Source organism: Eurosta solidaginis, chromosome 1 (genome assembly GCF_040869045.1).
Source record: "Eurosta solidaginis isolate ZX-2024a chromosome 1, ASM4086904v1, whole genome shotgun sequence".
NCBI classification, from domain to species: Eukaryota; Metazoa; Arthropoda; class Insecta; order Diptera; family Tephritidae; genus Eurosta; species Eurosta solidaginis.
Genome location: NC_090319.1, coordinates 5,041,424 through 5,061,908, shown reverse-complemented (window position 1 = coordinate 5,061,908; position 20,485 = coordinate 5,041,424). Strand labels below are relative to the sequence as shown.

The 20,485-nt window shown below is 40.2% G+C and overlaps 5 protein-coding genes across 6 annotated transcripts in view; 3 read left to right on the top strand and 2 right to left on the bottom strand.

Annotated features, from left to right (window-relative positions):
* Nucleotides 1–20,485, bottom strand: part of Dpck (Dephospho-CoA kinase) — a 435,691-nt gene that overhangs the window by 7,469 nt on the left and 407,737 nt on the right. The window lies entirely within an intron of this gene.
* Nucleotides 5,197–7,426, top strand: Ref1 (RNA and export factor binding protein 1). 2 transcript variants are annotated; one of them, XM_067777849.1, is made up of 4 exons: nt 5,197–5,602; nt 6,381–6,582; nt 6,654–6,863; nt 6,919–7,426. In XM_067777849.1, the coding sequence occupies exons 1-4, from the start codon at nt 5,381–5,383 to the stop codon at nt 7,062–7,064; spliced, it is 780 nt and encodes a 259-aa protein (XP_067633950.1). In that variant the 5' UTR covers nt 5,197–5,380; the 3' UTR covers nt 7,065–7,426. The 2 variants fall into 2 exon arrangements, with proteins under 2 accessions (XP_067633950.1, XP_067633957.1); XM_067777856.1 differs by having other exon boundaries at nt 5,198–5,602; nt 6,922–7,426.
* Nucleotides 12,764–14,798, top strand: Caf1-55 (chromatin assembly factor 1 p55 subunit). Its single transcript, XM_067777770.1, has 3 exons — nt 12,764–13,182; nt 13,249–13,806; nt 13,862–14,798. Exons 1-3 carry the CDS (start codon nt 13,161–13,163, stop codon nt 14,569–14,571), a joined length of 1,290 nt encoding a protein of 429 aa, XP_067633871.1. The 5' UTR covers nt 12,764–13,160; the 3' UTR covers nt 14,572–14,798.
* Art3 (arginine methyltransferase 3) lies at nt 14,509–16,742 on the bottom strand. Its single transcript, XM_067777761.1, has 5 exons — nt 16,644–16,742; nt 16,211–16,570; nt 15,838–16,154; nt 15,578–15,765; nt 14,509–15,519 (listed from the first exon to the last, which is right to left on the bottom strand). Exons 1-5 carry the CDS (start codon nt 16,732–16,734, stop codon nt 14,826–14,828), a joined length of 1,650 nt encoding a protein of 549 aa, XP_067633862.1. The 5' UTR covers nt 16,735–16,742; the 3' UTR covers nt 14,509–14,825.
* Nucleotides 17,993–18,876, top strand: mRpS10 (mitochondrial ribosomal protein S10). Its single transcript, XM_067763865.1, has 3 exons — nt 17,993–18,150; nt 18,201–18,451; nt 18,513–18,876. The coding sequence occupies exons 1-3, from the start codon at nt 18,031–18,033 to the stop codon at nt 18,766–18,768; spliced, it is 627 nt and encodes a 208-aa protein (XP_067619966.1). The 5' UTR covers nt 17,993–18,030; the 3' UTR covers nt 18,769–18,876.

Below are 20,485 nucleotides of genomic sequence, written 5' to 3'. Positions count from 1 at the left end.
ACCTTGCGTAAAGGTTCATCACTATAAATTGAAGACACAAGTTGAACGGTACCACCATCAAGCCATTTCATGACAAAGATATTGTCTTCTCTTTCTATATGAAAGTCGAAACTACCTCGCCCTTCTTTTTTTAACTCCCTCTCATATTTGAGAGGTACTTTACCAATCCTATTTCCTCGTATGGTACCAGTGGCCCAAATTCCAAATTTTACATTATTTCGTATAAGAAGAGATCGCAGTCTTGGCATGACGTCAATATTTGAAATATTAATTTCGTACTGATCTTGCCGGGAAAGCTCTTCGATCAAAAAAGTTTCATTTTCGTCAAATGCATTTATTAAATTATCAAACGTTTCTGTTTTATGTGAGTGCTCTGTATCGGATATATCCGAGTCGTCAAAATTTATCAGAATTTTTTCGATATCAGCTTCTTGCATTTTCCGTAACATGTCTAAAAATGTTTGCCTAAGCCCAAAAAAAGTTTGATCTCTGTAAGTTTCAAGCGCAAATGAATGTATGCAATTTTAAAATTGGCCGCATGTTCTTGAGAGTTTGAACACCTTAAAAGGCATTTGTTGCCAAATGGCAACATACACTTTTAAAAAATTATAGCTTCCGACAAGCTTTATAATCCAAAATTTCAATAGCAATATCCAAAGTAAATATTTATGGATGTATTTTCATCAAAAATCTTTAAAAATATTATAAAACATTTTTTCCAGCTGAAAAACAAAAAAATGCTTTTAATTGAAAAAATCGCAATGAAGAGACGTGCTTCTTTGTTGTTGTTGTTGTTGTAGCAATGCTCGCCCCACCTAATAGCCACGACCGATCACAAATTGTCATCAATATCCTCTAACGGGAGTCCAAGGAACCTTGCCGTTTCAACAGGGGTGGACCATAAGGAAAGGGGTGTTAGAGGCGTTGGTTCCACATTACAATTGAAGAGATGGTTGGTGTCATGTGGGGACACATTGCAAGCGGGGCATACATTTTGTATGTCGGGGTTGATTCTGGATAGGTAAGAGTTTAACCTGTTATTGTATCCAGAACGAAGTTGAGCAAGAGTGACACGCGTTTCCCTGGGGAGTATGCGTTCCTCTTCCGCGAGTTTTGGATAATTTTCATTAAGTACTGGATTCACCGGGCAATTCCCGGCATAAAGGTCCGACGCCTGTTTGTGGAGTTCACCAAGCAGGTCGTGTTTTTTCACTTCATACGGCTGGGTTCTCAGGTGCCGTATTTCCTCAAAATGCTTACGGAGATGACTCCTTAAGCCCCTAGGCGGTGCTGGTTCATCAATCAGATGTCTGTTGGGATGCCCAGGTTTCTGGGTATTCAACAGGAACTGTTTCGTCAGCATCTCATTTCTCTCCCTGATGGGGAGTATTCTCGCCTCATTATGCAGATGGTGTTCTGGGGACATAAGAAGACAGCCCGGGGCGATTCTGAGAGCAGTATTTTGGCAGGCCTGTAGTTTCTTCCAGTGGGTGATTTTTAGGCTTGGCGACCATATGGGTGACGCGTAGCACGTAATCGGCCTGGCTAATTGCTTTGTATGTAGTCATGAGCGTTTCTTTATCTTTTCCCCAAGTACTGCCAGCGAGGGATTTGAGGATTTTGTTACGGCTCTGAATTCTCGGAACAATTGCGGCTGCGTGCTCACCAAAATGTAGATCCTGATCAAACGTCACACCCAAGATTTTGGGGTGTAGGACAGTCGGTTGCGTAGTGCCATCGACGTGGATGTTCAAAATGGTCGACATTTGGGACGTCCATGTTGTAAATAAGGTCGCGGAAGATTTAGTCGGTGATAATGCCAGGTTTCGCGAGGCGAAAAAACTGGAGAGATCAAGGAGGTAGCCGTTTATTTTATTGCATAGCGCATCGATCTTTGGGCCTGGGCCTGTGGCCATTATTGTGCAGTCATCGGCGTAGGAAACGATTGCGACTCCTTCCGGTGGTGAAGGTAGCTTGGATATGTAGAAATTAAACAAAAGTGGGGATAGGACACCACCCTGTGGCACCCCTTGTTTAATTCTCCTTGGTTTTGATGTTTCGTTTCTAAATTGCACCGATGCCTGCCGACCACCCAGATAATTTGCGGTCCACCTTTTAAGAGATGGGGGAAGGGTAGACCCTTCCAGGTCTTGCAGTAACGAGCCATGGTTGACCGTATCAAAACCTTTTGATAGGTCGAGCGCTACGAGTACTGTTCTATGGTGGGGGTATTGATTTAAACCGCAATTTATCAGGGTGCTAATGGCATTTAGCGCGGTGGTAGTGCTATGGAGTTTTCTGAAGCCATGCTGATGAGGGGCTAGCTGCAAATTTGCTTGGAAATAAGGGAGCAAAATGGCTTCAAGCGTCTTTGCCACTGGCGATAGGAGAGATATCGGACGATACGACTCACCTATGTTAGCTGGTTTCCCAGGCTTTAGTAGCGGGACCACCTTGGCCATTTTCAATTTCTCAGGTATGAGAAAGGTGGAAAGAGACAGGTTGAAGACATGCGCTAAATATTTGAAACCCGCTATGCCGTCTGGGCCCACTGCTTTGGATGGTTTAGCACGACCAATGGCGTCCTTAACCTCTTTAGCGGTGATGGTGATTGGTGACGCGCTGAAATTGTGTTTATGTGCCTGTCTATTGGCTCTCCGTCTATCTTTCTCGACCGTAGGATGCATTATATATTGTCGGCAGAAAGCGCTCGCGCATTTTTTCGCGTCCGACAGCACTTTGTCGCCAAATGCGATGGAAAGTTTGTCTTTGTGCTTAGTCGGATTCGATAGGGACTTTACGGTGGACCAAAGTTTACCCACACCGGTAGAGAGGTTACAACCTCTTAGGTGCTCCTCCCATTTCGCCCGCTTGTGTTCATCCACAAGCAATCTGATGCGTTGGTTTATATCCATTATTTGGGGGTCGCCTGGATCAAGCTGTCTTATAAGGTCACGTTCTTTCGCTAAGTTTGCGGCCTCCGCCGGGAAGTGGGGCCGGATTTCGGGAATTCTCCCGGCGGGAATGAAATGTGCCGAGGCGGATTCAATGACCTTACGGAAGGCACGCTCCCCTTGGCGGGCATCAGTCGGGATAGGGAGGGCAGCAAAGCGGTTGTCTGTAAAGGATTTATATTCTTCCCACTTTCCTTTTTTGAAGTTTATGAAAGTGCGTTTTTCAGTGACGATGAAGTCGGCGGTACGCTCAAGCGAAATAAGTATGGGCAGGTGGTCGGATGCCAATGTTACCATCGGCTGCCAGTTGACGCAGTTTACGAGTTCTGCGCTCACGATTGAGATATCTGGCGAGCTGTGACAGCTTCCTACCATACGTGTGGGGGCGTCTCCGTTTATTGTGCAGAACGTCGTTTCTTCTATTTGATCCGCCAACATCTCACCCCTACTGTCCGCCCGCAAGTTTGAATGCCATAGATTATGGGCATTGAAATCGCCTAAGATAATGCGATTCTTGCCAGTGAATAAGGCCCTGATATTAGGGCGGTATCCACTGGGGCAACAGGTGGCAGGAGGGATGTAGATGTTGATGATTTCTAGGTTTGCATCGCCTGACCGGATAGATAGGCCTTGACGTTCTAAGACATTGTCCCTGCGGTCGATGCCAGGATCAAATATGTAATATTGCACAGAGTGGTGTATGATAAACGCGAGACCGCCTCCATTTCCGCTCTCGCGGTCTTTCCTGTGGACATTATACAATGCAGATCTTGCTGTGCGTTTAGTCTCTTGAATCGCAGCAATGCGGATGTTATGCCGCTTCATGAAATCGACTATCTCCGTAATCTTCCCAGTTAGTACATTACAGTTTAACTGCAGAATTCTGAAGTGCATAAGCGGAGACGCCGCCACTCTGGGGGTAAGTGACGGGTGGCTACGCCTGGGTTGTGGAAGGCCAGGACGCAATTGCTGTTGTGGCCCTGGAACTGGGCGTCCTTGGGCAAGCATTGGGGTACCCCGATGATTTGGGTTTGCGACCTGGCAACATGGCGCGATGAAACCCGTCGGGGGGTTGCCGTCGCGGAGACCAGAACATCTAAAAAGTGGCACCAGCCAAGGCAGGAGCTGCATTGGGCGGATGTCGCAAACCTATATATTCTGTGCTGGCAGACGGTGCAAACGGAGGTAGGGACTAAGAGTCTGTTTCCCTGACCTGCACGATTGCTCCCGGAAAAGAGGGGGGAGAAGACGGGGGCAGGGGCTGATGCTCAGCATTGCTACCAACTCTACTACTAAGGTAGTAGTCATGAGTGGTATCAGCTGTTTGAGTTGTTGGCGCCGTGGAGCGCGAGCAGCAGCGGGTACTTGTTGTGGCTTGGCGGTGGGGGAGTGTTATCGATGTGATGGTACTTTGTCGGATACAGATCCGATACGCTCCGGTAACACAGCATCATTAAGGTGCTGGCCCGACCATCTCGGGAACGATTTATATGGCCACATTAAACCTTCAGGCCATCCCTCCCTCCCCACCCCCAAGTTCCTTGAGGAGCTTGGGGTCGCCAGAGCCTCGTCTGTTAGTGAAACGGGTTCGCCGCTCGAAGGTGAGGTTGACAATTGGGTTGGAGAAGCTACATATATATTGCGCTACACAACCCCTTGAATCCCATTACTCGTCGTTTGACACCTCTCGATATTTTTGGACGCGTATTAGCAGTCGACCCCTCAACTAGACTATTACCATAAATTACTTCAGGGGTCACGTGAAAATTTTTTTGGAAAACAGCTGATAATTTTATATTGCCTACTGTTGACGAAAAAATGCGTTTTTGTGGTTTGAGTGGCAACGCGAATCATTGTCGTGGTGAATGGCGTGATATATATCATTGTGAATGATGACAAAGTGTGATCTCTTATCTGTCAACTGCCTAACAGGCTGTTCAATATGGCTACTTTTCAGCGTTTTGACAGGCTGTTCAATATGGCGGCGCCTATCTTCAGCGGGTGATAGAAAGAGATACAGAATGAGACAGCGATAGTCAAATACGAATCAGGTGATCCAATCACTTTTGAATTTTGACCTTTATGCAGAAGAAATCACACTTTTTCATCATTCACAATGATATATATAGCGAATGGCGAAATAGAGATGACGGTGTTTTTATTACTGATGCACCGAACCAGACATCATTCGGTTTTATTGCCAAAATATAGTACAAAATTTTCAACCCTGTAAAGGATAGTTATCATCACTGTGTTGTCGCCATTTTATTTTCTGTTCGTTTGTGAATTTGCGTGTGCAAGTATTTTATTGTGCTCAAACTTCATAAATTTCATAATTTTCAGCAAAGTTATTTTTAAAAGCAACTTGTTTTGAAGTGCATACATATAATTTTTAAATAGGCTTCACATACTTACAAAAGAATACAATGGTGGATAAAATTGATATGAGTTTGGACGAGATTATTAAAAGTCAAAAGCCAAAAGCGGTTGCTGGACGCGGTGGCACCGGACCAAGACGTGGTGGCCGGAGGCCAGTGCGTGGTGGTGGGGGCAATGCTGATATACGTCGTAGGCCTGTTGGAGGTGCTGGTGCTACATTAAAAGGACGCAACCGCGGAGGAGGAATCCAAAAGCCGAGATTCGCAAGGGTAAAACAAATAAATTAAATGGATAACGATACGTGATATTTCGTATGTTGAGAGACATTTTGCTTTGTTTTGCTGAATTTAATTCTGTTTGGTCATTTATTTGAACTACAATAAATTGGCCAAAAGAATGAAAAAGAAGCAAAAAACAAATTGTTGGTGAATTTTCCTTTCAAGATAAAAATATAACTATAAAGAAGACGTTAGTTATGCATAATATGACCGCACAACGGGATTTGCTGACATACGGTCTATGGGACAAAGGAAAATGCAATAAAAATATTTGAAAAGAGGGATGAGAAAATTACTTGGCTTTCGTGTGCATTAGCCACGGCGTGAGTTCAACATTTACAAATTTACATCATGTGCTTCGAAGCACATTACATCTGTTACAAATTTTCACACAATTAATAACTTATAACTTACGTAAAACTATAAGATAAAATATTTTACTTGTATTATAAATTTCTGCTTAGCAGAGGTTATGTTTAACTTTCTTTGAATTGCATATTAAAATTGATTTCATTTTTACCGTTTGACTGATTTGTCAGCGGTTCTCACTGGTACGCATAGTAACGCACCTCTTAGCGGTCGGCGTTAGTGGCCAATGGTTATATTCGCTGTTGGTAGTAAAGTTGTATAACTGCAGCGACGCTATTGGAGATCGTTATCACCCCAGAAAGTCTTTGAATTTCCTAATTGCAAACTCCAGAACAAAACAACAGTGACAGATCAATCACAAACGAATTCCATCACAACCTACTACTCCTACTCCCTCTAGGGCGATGTTAACAGCGCTTGGAAGCACGACATGTACGATGGACCAAGACGTGGCATTTTAAAAGGATCTTCTGAAGTAGCCAAATTACTCGTATCCAACTTGGACTATGGTGTGTCGGACTCCGATATCCAGGAGCTATTTGCGGAATTTGGGCCGCTGAAGAAAGCGGCTGTGCACTATGATCGTTCCGGTCGATCACTTGGTAAAGTTAAAATAATGGTTTTCAGATCCAACATTTTCTAATTATTAAAATATTTATAAATCCTGATAAAGGTACTGCCGATGTTGTATTCGAACGCCGTTCCGATGCTCTTAAAGCCATAAAACAATACAATGGAGTACCATTGGATGGGCGACCAATGAATATTCAATTAACCACATCTGATGTTTCGGCTTTAACCAGAGTTGGTCGTATTAGTGGTGGTGCTATTGGCAGCCCTGTAAAGCGTAGAACAGGATCAGTCCCACCACCAAGACGTGGAGGTAATGGTTGTCAAGTAACATAATTTAATCTTAAACTAATTTCATTTCAATTTAGCAGCCAGTGCAGTCCGCCGTGGACCACCAAACCGAAGAGGAGGAGCATCTGTTGCTAAAAGAGGTGGCCGCGCAAAAGCACCTGAGAAGACCGCAGCTGAACTAGATGCAGAGTTAGATGCTTATGTTAATGACATGAAGATTTAGAAATAATTATAGTATCGCTAGATAAGGCATTAATATAATTTTTGGACTATAATTTATATGCATAATAATAAATGTTACATTAATAAGAATGTGTATCAAATTTGATCTTTATAACCAATAAGTAGAATATTTAAGGAAACAGCGATCGTTCTGTAAACTTCTAGTTTTTTTACAAAAAGAAATAGTTCTTGTTCTTATCTTGGCTAATTAATTGACTAAAAATATTTTAAATTAATATGAGATTTTGAAAGACAATTTAAACGTTAAACTGAAATGATACCATGCTAATTTTTGGTTTTTGTAATTTTGCGTTTTCCAACATGGACATTTTTCTGTAAATAAAAGAGTCACGAAGCAAACAATTTGTATTATTCGTTGGTGGCTAGAAAATTGTTGATCAAGGTATTTCGTCGAACGCTATATCAAAGAAATGTCTTTCGCCGACGAAAAAAAACGCTCTACAAGTCGCTCATCATGCCTGTCCTTATGAATAGCTCGGAATTATGGACCGTGTCGAGAAAAGATATAATGGTCCATGGAGTGTTCGAGAGAAAAGTGCTCCGCAAGATTTATTCTTACTGTCGATTCCGACAGCTAGCATCGTACGAAGTATAATGATAAGTTCTAAAAAGGGATTCAAGGGGTTGTGTAGCGCAACATATAGCTTCTCCAACCCAATTGTCAACCTCACCTTCGAGCGGCGAATCCCGTTTCACTAACAGACGAGGCTCTGGCGACCCCAAGCTCCTCATGGAACTTGGGGGTGGGGAGGGAGGGATGGCCTGAAGGTTCAACGTGGCCATATAAATCGTTCCCGAGATGGTCGGGCCAGCACCTTAATGGTGCTGTGTTACCGGAGCGTATCGGATCTGTATCCGACAAGGGACCATCACATCGATAACACTCCCCAAAGCCTTCGGGGAGTAACCTAATCGCTACAACAACAACATAAGTTAAAAAACAAGCAGAGCAAGGAGGAGACCTCCACTGAGTTGGGAGAAGAAGGTGAAGAAATACTTGACCTACCTTGAACTGACTTGTAGCAAAACGGCCAAATAAATATATTTGAAGCACTACAAGCTCTTTATGTACGCTGATGATGTCAAACTTGTTATGCCTATCCGCTTACCTGAGGATCATATGTATGGTAGACAATGGATACAGGCGGATCTGAATACCTTGTTTGAATGGTGTAATGTAAACGCTATGTCGCTAAACCTACCAAAGTGCAAGTTCATGTGTTTTTGTTTATGCGATTAGCGATTATATAATTAAACAAGGGACTAACTTTATTGACCTAGGCATTCCTATGGACCCTAAGCTGGATTTTAAATTTCATATTGAATCTTTGGTTGAATAGGGCTAAAGGTACTTTGGCTTTCGTTAAACTTTGGTCTAAAGAATTCAATGACCTATACGTTAGCAAAACTCTTTTTATATCATTAGTCATGCCTATTCTGCAATATGTTCTATAATCTGGAATCTGCTTTATCAGATTCATTCTGACAAGCTGGAATCAGTCCAGAAACAATTTTTGCTTTTTGCTTTGAAACATCATGGAATCCTTCAAAAAATCGCAAATACTATGGAGCCCTGGAAGGGTCTACCCTTCCCCCATGTCTTAAAAGGTGGACCGCAAATTATCTAGGTGGTGGGCAGGCATCGGTGCAATTCAGAAACCAAACATCAAAACAAAGGAGAATTAAACAAGGGGTGCCACAGGGTGGTGTCCTATCCCCGCTTTTGTTTAATTTCTACATATCTAAGCTACCTTCACCACCGGAAGGAGTCACAATCGTTTCCTACGCCGATGACTGCACAATAATGGCCACAGGCCCAGGCCCTAAGATCGATGAGCTATGCAATAAAATAAACGGCTATCTCCCTGATCTCTCCAGTTTTTTCGCCTCGCGAAACCTGGCATTGTCACCGACTAAATCTTCCGCGACCTTATTTACAACATGGACGCCTCAAATGTCGACCATATTGAACATCCACGTCGATGGCACTACGCTACCGACTGTCCTACACCCCAAAATCTTGGGTGTGACGTTTGATCAGGATCTACATTTTGGTGCGCACGCAACCGCAATTGTTCCAAGAATTCAGAGCCGTAATAAAATCCTCAAATCCCTTGCTGGCAGTACCTGGGGAAAAGATAAAGAAACGCTCTTGACCACATACAAAGCAATTAGCCAGCCGATTACGTGCTACGCGTCACCCATATGGTCGCCAAGCCTAAAAACCACCCACTGGAAGAAACTACAGGCCTGCCAAATACTGCTCTCAGAATCGCCACGGGCTGTCTTCTTATGTCCCCAGAACACCATCTACATAATGAGGCGAGAATACTCCCCATCAGGGAGAGAAATGAGATGCTGACCAAACAGTTTCTGTTGAATACCCAGAAACCTGGGCATCCCAACAGACATCTGATTGACGAACCAGCACCACCTAGGGGCCTAAGGAGTCATCTCCGTAAGCATTTTGAGGAAATACGGCACCTGAGAACCCAGCCGTATGAAGCGGAAAAACACAAGCAGGTCCTTGGTGAACTCCATAGACAGGCGTCTGACCTTTATGTCGGGAATTGCCCGGTGAATCCAGTACTTGAAGAAAAATATCCAGAACTCGCAGAAGAGGAACGCATACTCCCCAGGGAAACGCGTGTCACTCTTGCTCAACTTCGTTCTGGATACTGTAACAGGTTAAACTCTTACCTATCCAGAATCAACCCTGACATACAAAATGTATGCCCTGCTTGCAATGTGTCCCAACATGACACCAACCATCTCTTTAATTGTAATGTGGAACCAACGCCTCTAACACCCCTTTCCTTATGGTCCACCCCTGTTGAAACGGCAAGTTTCCTTGGACTCCCGTTAGAGGATATTGATGACAATTTGTGATCGGTCGCGGCTATTAGGTGGGGCGAGCATTGCTACAACAACAACAACAACAACTATGGATCCCGCCCCCTGTTTCGGAGGGACCCGGGGTACTTTTTCGGTTTTTTGTTAATATTTTTAGTACGAGTTAAAATTTTATTTTTCGCCTTCGGACTCTTAATACAGATGTCAAGACCGGTCGTTTGACACTTCTGCGATATTTTTGGACGCGTATTAGCAGTCGAATCTTGTTCTAGACTTATACCAAATCTTCTATTACAGTTGCCCACGTTACAGAGCCGCAGGTAGATGCTTGGTGTCTCATTTATTGTAAAACTAATAAGAGGGACTGTAAATAGCCCTTTTTGCTTAGTAAGTTTAATTTTGTAGTTACATGCAGATCGTATTATGAAATGCACGAACCAGAAATTTTGACGCCCTTGACTTGTTTGCCAGGATTGAAAAATATCTTCTAACTACGTTTTATCCACAAAGCTATAATTGAACCATGCACAATGCTAACTACCTTAAATTTGTAAACTGAAATAAAGCAACGAATGCCAAACCATTATAACATATAAAAATATATGTGTTTAATTCGAAAATGGTAATTTTTTTGTGGCTGAAAACTTCTCAAAAATTTCACCTTCATGTGGTCCAACTTTATAGTTTTTTATGACAAAATTAGGACGTCATATAAAACTTCAGTGGAGACAATGCCGATTAAAATATGATTTAATAAATCTATAGATGGAGACATACTATAAGTATTTCAAATTGTCAAGCGTATAATTAAATACCGTTATTTATATCTTTAAGGGCAAATTAAGCTTCCAGCCATAGCCGTAACCATACCCATCTCCAATGTGATCGATTAATGGTGCCTTAACCAAAAAATGGTGAAAATTTGATAAAAATGAAGAAAACGCAAACAATTGTTGGATTACGTGTTCCATTTTCTTCATGTTGGAGTACTCTAACAATACTCCTTTGCAATGCGTTTGCGGACCACCATCAGCTGATCATTGCTCGTTTTTTAACGACAGTGATCACGACACGATGACGATCGAACAGAGTTGCCAAAAGTAAAATATTGCATACAAATAATTGATAATAAAATTTTACTATGGCAACTCTGATAAAATGCAACAGCGCACTGGTTTTATGTATACATACTAAAGTATGTATAGAGAAATATTAGTTTCTTTATTCACGCAAATGCTAAATAACATAAGAATATTCGTAGTATAAAATATAAAAGTTGTCTTGCCCCTCTTCATTTACTTTCATTTTAAATTAAATTCACTTCGATAATTTTTTCCGACACAATTCCTCTTTAGTACTTTGGCATATGATCCTCTGTGGGTGCTCCATAGAGTACTATAGTGAAAGTACTTTGGAAAGTACTTTCACGTATGTACTCTATGGAATACTCACAAACAAAGCTAGCGTGGGATCACCTACTCCTCTCCTAGGACCTCGCAATGTTAATTGGAGCACATTTTTTGTATGAATACAGATTAGATTTGGAGCAGTCCTATACTCCCAAAGGAGTATTCCTTACATTATTTATAGAGTACTCGCATTTTTTGAAGGGTATTCCACAAAAAATAACTGATGTCAAGAAGCTTCGTTTGACACCTCTCTCGACATTTTTTCCATTCCATTCCGCTTTGAAGTGACCCTAAAGCTGCAGACATTGGTGTTTTATCGGTAACCGTATCAGTAACCTTTTAACAGCTGATTCGACCAACCTTATGGGAATCAATGCAATCGATTATTGGTGCCGCTAAAGCGCCAAATACACGACACGAACATTTCCGCGAACATTCCGCAATCTTGTTGGCAGCTTTGGCCATACCCCATACGAACTTTTGGCCGAACGTAAGTTCCCTTTCAGACAGCAATGAATACGGACAACAATTGTGCTGCAGCAATATTGCTCGCTGTGGCAATTAAGCGTAAAAAAAAGAGAGAAGATCGCAAAAAAAGAATTTGGTGCAAAGAATGGTTTAAAAAAACGAGCAGTTCTTGGACAAAGTGAGCTTATTAAAGAACTGGAATTTACGTCACAAAATGATTTTAAAAATTACGTTCGTATGAGCAAGGCAACATTTGAACAACTTTTACAAAAAATTTTGCCACTCATAACTCAGGATCTACTACTTTTAATTTTTCGATTAAAGTCGCATAATCATTATTCTTTTTAATTCTATTACAATAATCTTTGCTTTTTACTTGCCACAATGATGGCAAAGATTTATACATTTCAATAAATTCACTCAGAAATTTTTTATTGTCCATTTTACTATTCCGCGCACGTCTGTTCCGTTCAGAAATTACTACGATTATGAGCTATTTCGCCATACACGCACGAACAGTTCGCGCAAATGTTCGCTAAAAATTAAAATATTTTGATTTTTGGCGAACATTTGCGCGAACTGGCAAACACCATCATACACGACAGAAAAGGTAGCAGAAACATGACATAACGGGAATGTTCGCGGAAATGTTCGTGTCGTGTATTTGGCGCTTAAGGTCGTAACCGTATCGTGGCCAACCAATTGGTTTTTGGTTCACCGTCGTAACGATAAACAGCTGATTACGTTAGGGATACGACTGCAGCGATACGACAAACGGCACCAATGACCATTGTGAATGATGACAAAGTGTGATCTCTTATTTGTCAACTGCCTGACAGGCTGTTCAATATGGCTACTTTTCAGCGTTTTGACAAGCTATTCAATATGGCGGCGCCTATCTTCAGCGGGTGATAGAGAGATACAGAATGAGACAGCGATAGTTAAATACGAATCAGGTGATCCAATCACTTTGGAATTTTGACGTTTATGCAGAAGAGATCACACTTTGTCATCATTCACAATGCCAATGACTCCAGCTTAATGCCGGATTCCTTCCGCTTTTTTTCACCAACTACCGCAGCCAACTTCACTTAAAAAGATTTCGGCTTTGTATCTTTTGTGTCTCGCTGCTCGGTGTATTTAATAAATTTGTGAATATTAAATAAATTGTTTTCGCAGTCTCTGTATCCAATGTATAACCAATCACAAATTTTGAACAGAGAAATAGTAAGTTGAGTTGTTTAGTTTTGTGTACTCTGAGGTACGTGCGTGTGCGTGTGTTTCGCTTTTGCTTTGTTGTTTTGGCGCCTTTAGCCCGCTTGCGGTGAGGCTTGTTTTCCGAAAACATGGTAGACCGAAGTGATAATGGTGAGAAATATTAAAAAAGGAGAATTGTAAAATTTTCATTTCTGATTTCTTATTTTATTTTGATAGCTGAGTCATTTGATGATGCTGTCGAAGAGCGCGTCATTAACGAGGAATATAAAATTTGGAAGAAAAATACTCCTTTTCTTTATGATTTGGTTATGACACATGCTTTGGAATGGCCTTCATTGACTGCTCAATGGCTTCCAGATGTGACTAAACAAGAGGGTAAAGACTATTCTGTTCATCGTTTAATCTTGGGTACTCATACATCAGATGAACAAAATCACTTGCTTATTGCAAGCGTGCAGTTGCCCAGCGAGGATGCACAGTTCGATGGTTCGCATTACGATAATGAGAAAGGGGAGTTTGGCGGTTTCGGATCGGTTTGCGGGAAAATCGAAATTGAAATCAAAATAAATCACGAAGGTGAGGTAAATCGGGCTCGTTATATGCCGCAGAATGCGTGTGTAATTGCTACAAAGACTCCCTCGAGTGATGTTTTGGTGTTTGACTATACTAAACACCCAAGCAAACCAGAACCTTCAGGCGAGTGTCATCCAGATTTGCGTTTAAGAGGTCATCAGAAGGAAGGTTATGGTCTTTCGTGGAATCCAAATTTAAATGGTAGGCATATATTTTATCTAAAAGTATGAATTTTTGTTTAATATATCATTTAAAGGGTATCTTTTATCGGCATCTGATGACCATACCATCTGCCTCTGGGATATTAATGCTACACCCAAGGAATACAGGGTTATTGATGCAAAAAATATTTTTACCGGGCATACAGCTGTAGTAGAAGATGTTGCTTGGCATTTGCTTCACGAATCACTTTTCGGATCTGTCGCTGATGATCAAAAGCTTATGATTTGGGATACGCGTAACAATAACACATCAAAACCATCACACACAGTTGATGCACATACGGCCGAAGTAAATTGTTTAAGTTTCAACCCATACTCCGAGTTCATATTGGCAACTGGTTCTGCTGATAAAACTGTGGCTTTATGGGACCTACGTAATCTCAAATTGAAATTACATTCCTTTGAGTCGCACAAGGACGAAATATTCCAAGTCCAATGGTCCCCACATAATGAAACAATATTAGCGTCTTCTGGAACTGATCGCCGCTTACACGTGTGGGATTTATCAAAAATAGGCGAGGAACAAAGTGCTGAAGATGCTGAGGATGGGCCACCTGAGCTTTTGTTTATTCATGGAGGACATACTGCGAAAATTTCGGATTTCTCCTGGAATCCTAACGAACCTTGGATAATTTGTTCTGTTTCAGAGGACAATATCATGCAAGTATGGCAAATGGCCGAAAATGTCTATAATGACGAAGAACCCGAAATACCAGCATCTGAATTAGAAACGGCAAATGCTTAATTTTCGCACCAACGCTGTTTTATATTTACTTTTGGATAACCATGTTTTTTTTATTATTCTGATGTTCACAAGAAAATAGATGCATCGTAAGTAATTTTTATGTTTTGTATTATTTCGGTTTACTTTTTTAAACAGTTTTAAAGAAACTTCAGGCGAACAGCGCCAAATGTCTCCTTGTGTATGTGAATACAAACTGTCTAAATAAATAAATAAAACACTAAGCTGTATATATATTAAGTATTCCTTGAATATCGTTAGTCCATGTAGTAAGAATTTTTTTTTCCAAATGTTTCTATTGTTATATCAAGCGAACGAGCACTGTTACGACTGCGGCGGCAAATTAGATTTCCCAAAACAACGTCACCAACTGTTACTTTCTGAGGCTGTTCTAAAAAAAATACAACTTGCTTCCAATGAGTGGGTTTGTCTTTGGGTGAAGTGCTGAATTTTACTGGTACTGGAAGATCAAAATATGTATCAAAGTAACCCACAAATGAGGACAGTACACCTTCTTTCATGCAATAAAGACTGAACTGAACTGAAAAATTGGAATAATTTAAGTCGACAGTTTTCAAATTCAAATCAGCTATTAGACTTGGTTCTGTGAGTAAGTATTGGGCATCAACTACGTCGATAAGAGGTTCATGCAACACTTCTTTTCGCATAGTCGACATGTTCACGCCATAAACATCATCCCAGAATAATACCTGATTTTTATAGAGTAAATCACTGCCATAACCCACTAAGCTCATTGTGCATCGGTTTGGAAGTAATAAACCGTCATGTTTTAAATGCGTGTCGCGTGCATAGATGATACTATCTAGCATCCCCTCGAATAAAAGAAAATAGCCCATCCACTCAGAAATTATTATGTCGAACTTTTCTTGAGGTAATGCTGTATCTTCCAGACGACCTTTTACCAATGTCACATTATTGATGTTATTTCGCCTAAATGACAAAATGCTGTTATGTGCATATAATGAAACTTACGACAAACAAATCGTACTTTATAATATCGATGGCATTGTAGATTATATCGGAGTTATCTATACCTATTACATTCCGCGCGCCAGCTTTCGATGCGAAAATTGAGAGAACAGAAGTGCCGCAACCAACATCAAGTACATCCTTTCCGCTTATAAATTCCTTGTTTAATAATAGTGCATCTTGATAACTCGTAGTTCGTACAACATCCTACAACAAATCAAAATAGTTATATTGCAGCTGTGGTACGCAAGGGAAATGGGAGTATATATATATAATTACCGACAACATTTCATGATGAATCGCGAAATGAGCGTAGCTATTAAAATATCCATTATCGGCTTCAGCAGAAAAGGCTGATACACAATTTGATACCTTTAGCTTCCCATTGCTTATGCTATCAGATGACGTTGTTTCCTTGTCAAGTAATCGTTGGAAACTTATGCGCATTTTTTCCATGTCCTCTCTAGCTTGTTGCAGTAGAACCTCCTGTTCGCGTACTTTTTCTTGCAATGCATTCACGGTTGAGTTAATACTTCCGTGACATGTAGCAGCTATATCATTGTGTTCTCCAGCCACAGCCGGCATTTCATCATAGTCTTTGTAAAATATTGTTATTTAAAAACACATTAAAAACGAAACTTTCAAAATTTACCATGAGTAAGCCATGCTTCGTAATCTTTTGGTTTCAAATATTTTTCATCATTCCAAAAAGGTTCCGAAGTTGTTAAGATTTTTTCTACAGGTACGTTGTCGCAGCGTATGCAATTGATCAACTTAAGAAATGAATATTGGTCCATATGAAATTTATACTTCAGCCGCTGGAGATCAAGTTCATGCATTTCCTTTACGTGTTGAATAGCTATTTCAACAGATGACAATTCCTCTTTACAGAATAAACATTGAACCGCCTCGATTACCATGTCCTCATCCACGTCGCTGAAGTCACCATCGTCGTCGCTGCATCCAGCGACATTTGTGTTTTCATTGCCTTGGTCAACAAGTTCAGGAAGATCTTTTGAAAATTAACTTGTATTAAATATTTTGTCGCATATGAGTGTTTTTATTATATTTTAGTAAATGAGTACCTTCATGCTCCATTATAGAATTTAAAAACAAAACAATTTTACACGTGCTGACAGCACGAATGCCAACTATATATGGGGTATTCCATCCCATTTCGACCAATTTTGAACCCAACCCCTTTAGAATTGGCTGTAAGTTTTTCTTCTTTTTCTACCTTACGAAAGACGTTTTTCTGAATTTTTTCAAATTTTTTCATCCAACTCAAAAAAAGTTATGAATTTTTAAAAAAATACCGTTTTTGTTTTCAAAATGCTATAACTTTTTCAAAAATTGACCGTTTGGGACCTTTTTTTTAAAAAAAAAAATTGTTTTTAAATGTACTTTTCGGAAAAAATGCAAACAAATTTTTAAAGTTTTTTTGTTTAATTTCTCAGTTTTTCGAGATTTTTCGAATTTTGCCATTTTTTTTTCTCATAAAAAAACTTCAATCAATTCTGCAATCATCCCCACTAATCCTGGAGTGGGCCGATTTTTTATTATATTTTTTTTTATTCATTTGAAAAAAAAAAATTTTTTTTTTCATCAATTTTATTTATATAACAAAAAATGTAAGAAAATGATTTTTAAGTATTCTTTTCTTTATACATATATTATGGTAATCTACGATTAAAATAACCAGGATTAATGACTGACACAGTAAACATTTAAGTTTTCTAAAAATAATGTAACAAATTATGAAGACATATATAAAGAAAAGAATACTTAAAAATCATTTTCTTACATTTTTTTATTATATAAATAAAATTGATAAAAAAAAAAATTTATTTTTGAAATTTTTTTTTTTCAATTAAATAAAAAAAAAATATAAAAAAAAATCGGCCCACTCCGGGATTAGTGGGGATGATTGCAGAATTGATTGAAGTTTTTTATGAAAAAAAAAAAAAAAAAAAATGGCGAAATTCGATAAATCTCGAAAAACTGAAAAATTAAAAAAAAATGTTTAAACATTTTTTTGTATTTTTTCCGAAAAGTACATTTAAAAACAAATTAAAAAAAAAAAAGATCCCAAACGGTCAATTTTTGAAAAAGTTATAGCATTTGAAAACAAAAACGGTGTTTTTTTCAAAATTCATAACTTTTTTTGAGTTGGATGAAAAAATTTCAAACAATTCTGAAAAACGTCTTTCGTAAGGTAGAAAAAGAAGAAAAACTTTCAGCCAATTCTAAAGCGGTCGGGTTCAAAATTGGTCGAAATGGGATGGAATACCCCATATATATGTATGTTTTGATTAGCTCTCTAAAGGTGGATTTACATAGACGCGTTGGTAACGTTGCTTCGTTGCTTCCGCTTTGACAGAGCCATAATGCAATGAAACGACTTGTCGCTTTTTGTTTTTCTCTTGACATATGATGGGGCTTTGAGCTTATTGCTTTGACGTTCAACCAATCATGTGCAGTACGCCTAACATAACAGTGTCAAAATCAAAACAGAATCAGCTGTTCATCTTACATAACCTACATTTTCACCGTCACACAGATCAAAACACAATCCTCGCAATCATGATATCTGTAAGTTAAATCATTTCATTAATTTTTATTAACTATGTTATTATTATCAGGCTCTTCGAAGTGTGTTAGTACCTCTGTCACGTCTTACAACGAGCCTCTATAGCACCGATGCTGCGGCCAGCAAACAAGGGAAACCAAAATTCGATCCAACTACGGCAATTAATGAAGTAGCTGTGGAAAAGGACAAACTGTTCAGTAGACTAGAACTTGAACTGCGTGGAGTAGATCCAGCAGTCCTAAAGAGCTATGCGTGGTTTGCAACGACGGCGGCAAATCATCTCAACATTGAAGTCGGCAAATGGTAAACAAATACATATGATATATTCCCAGAATTTAATAATTCGATGTATGTAAACTTTTAGTTGGGCCGAACGTAAACCATACCATGATCGTTTGACTTTGCTTAAGTCGGTACACATTTATAAGAAGCATCGTGTTCAATACGAGGTGCGCACCTATTTTCGATATCTAAATTTTCACAAATTGACTGGCTCAACGGTGGATACTTTTTTGGAGTATATTGAACGCAACTTGCCTGAAGGAGTGGCTTTGAACGCAACGAAAACTGAAATACAAGAAATACCAGAACACTTAAAGCAGCTCCCAAGTGAAATCTAACCGTTAAGTTTGTACGTATGAACTATCATCTGCACATACTTAAGTGTTCTAATGTTACCTCAGTTTTAATACATAAAAATTCTATCTAAAATGTTAAAAAAGTAACAATTATTTTTTAACTGATTTCCTAACAAATGCGTATAATAGAGCACTGAGCTGAGTCTTCTTAGCAGACAGGTAAAATAAATGTTTAAGCTGGCAAAGGCCACGGAAAGCGAAGCAGGTCGGGACGAGTATAGGGATGTAGTTGATAATCGACAAGCGACATGGAGTGCTCTAGCGAAGCAGCGTGGTTAAGGAAAGGCCTAGCAAGGTGAAAAATAGTCCAGGGACTAATAAAGAAGGGAATGGGGAATGGTAACGTAATAGTGAGGAGTCCCTTGAGGTGCTTTTGGACACAACACTTCCGGATATACATACCTTCGCATCTAATGTCAGAGGTACAAGGTCCCAAATTGGACCAGGCCTAAGCTAGTAGGGGTGACCCTGCATTCAAGGGGTTGTGTAGCGCAATATATAGCTTCTCCAACCCAATTGTCAACCTCACCTTCGAGCGGCTCCTCATGGAACTTGCGGGTGGGGAGGGAGGGATGTGGCGATATAAATCGTTCCCGAGATGGTCGGACCAGCACCTTAATGGTGCTGTGTTACCGGAGCGTATCGGATCTGTATCCGACAAAGGACCATCACATCGATAACACTCCCCAAAGCCTTCGGGGAGTAACCTAATCGCTACAACAACAACAACAACAACCCTGCACAAAATATCTCATTCTGAACAGTTTTATCGTGGCGGCTCAAGCCGTGGGAGAGAGGGGAGGAGGCCTCGACGGCACTTCATGCAGGTAAAAGATTGCTGGGGTGTACTTGTTAACAGTGCTTCGCCCCATTCAATGGGTACGACCAATTCTCATCACAGTCCTCTAACGGGAGTCCAAGAAAACTGGCAGTTTCAACAAGGAGATTGGGGTTAGAGGACCAAAAATGTCAGAATGAGTGCCAGATCACAGTAGCGTTTTTCAAGTGGAAGTAGTAGCCGTTACCAAAGCAGTAGAAACACTCGAAGAAAATAACTTAAACTGCAGCCGCGTCAACTTTTATATTGACAGGCAAGCAGCAACTTTTATATTGACAGGCAAGTGCTCGCAAAGCACAGCATCTAAAACTGTTAGAGTGTAAGAAATAGCTGGAAAGCATCGGGATAGAGTCCTAGGGCAAATGGGAATATATTGAAATCAACAACCGGATGAACTAGTTAAAAAGAAGAATAAGATTGGCGAGATTAATAGAGGCGTGATGTGCACATGATCGACTAAGTGAGAAAGCAAGGAACCATACGTGGGGCTGCTAAGTGTCCAAAATCATGTGAACGTCTTACAACATGATCGACTAAGTGAGAAAGCAAGGAACCAGACGTGGGGCTGCTAAGTGTCCAAAATCATGTGTACGTCTTACAACTTAGACTCATGAGGGTTAATCTGATTAGACACTGAGTCACTTGCCTTAAATTAAGCTTGACAATGAAAGCAGATGTAGGAAGTGCGGGTTGAACACACGCATAGATACTTCGGTGGTAACGTTTTACAAGACGGCAAGACCATTGTAAACCTGTACTATGGGCAAGACGTTGCACCACCTAATTTTTATCAAAAATTATCAAAGGTGGTAACAAACGACGCGTGTTGACCTCCGTTTTTAGAATCCGAAAGGGAAATTT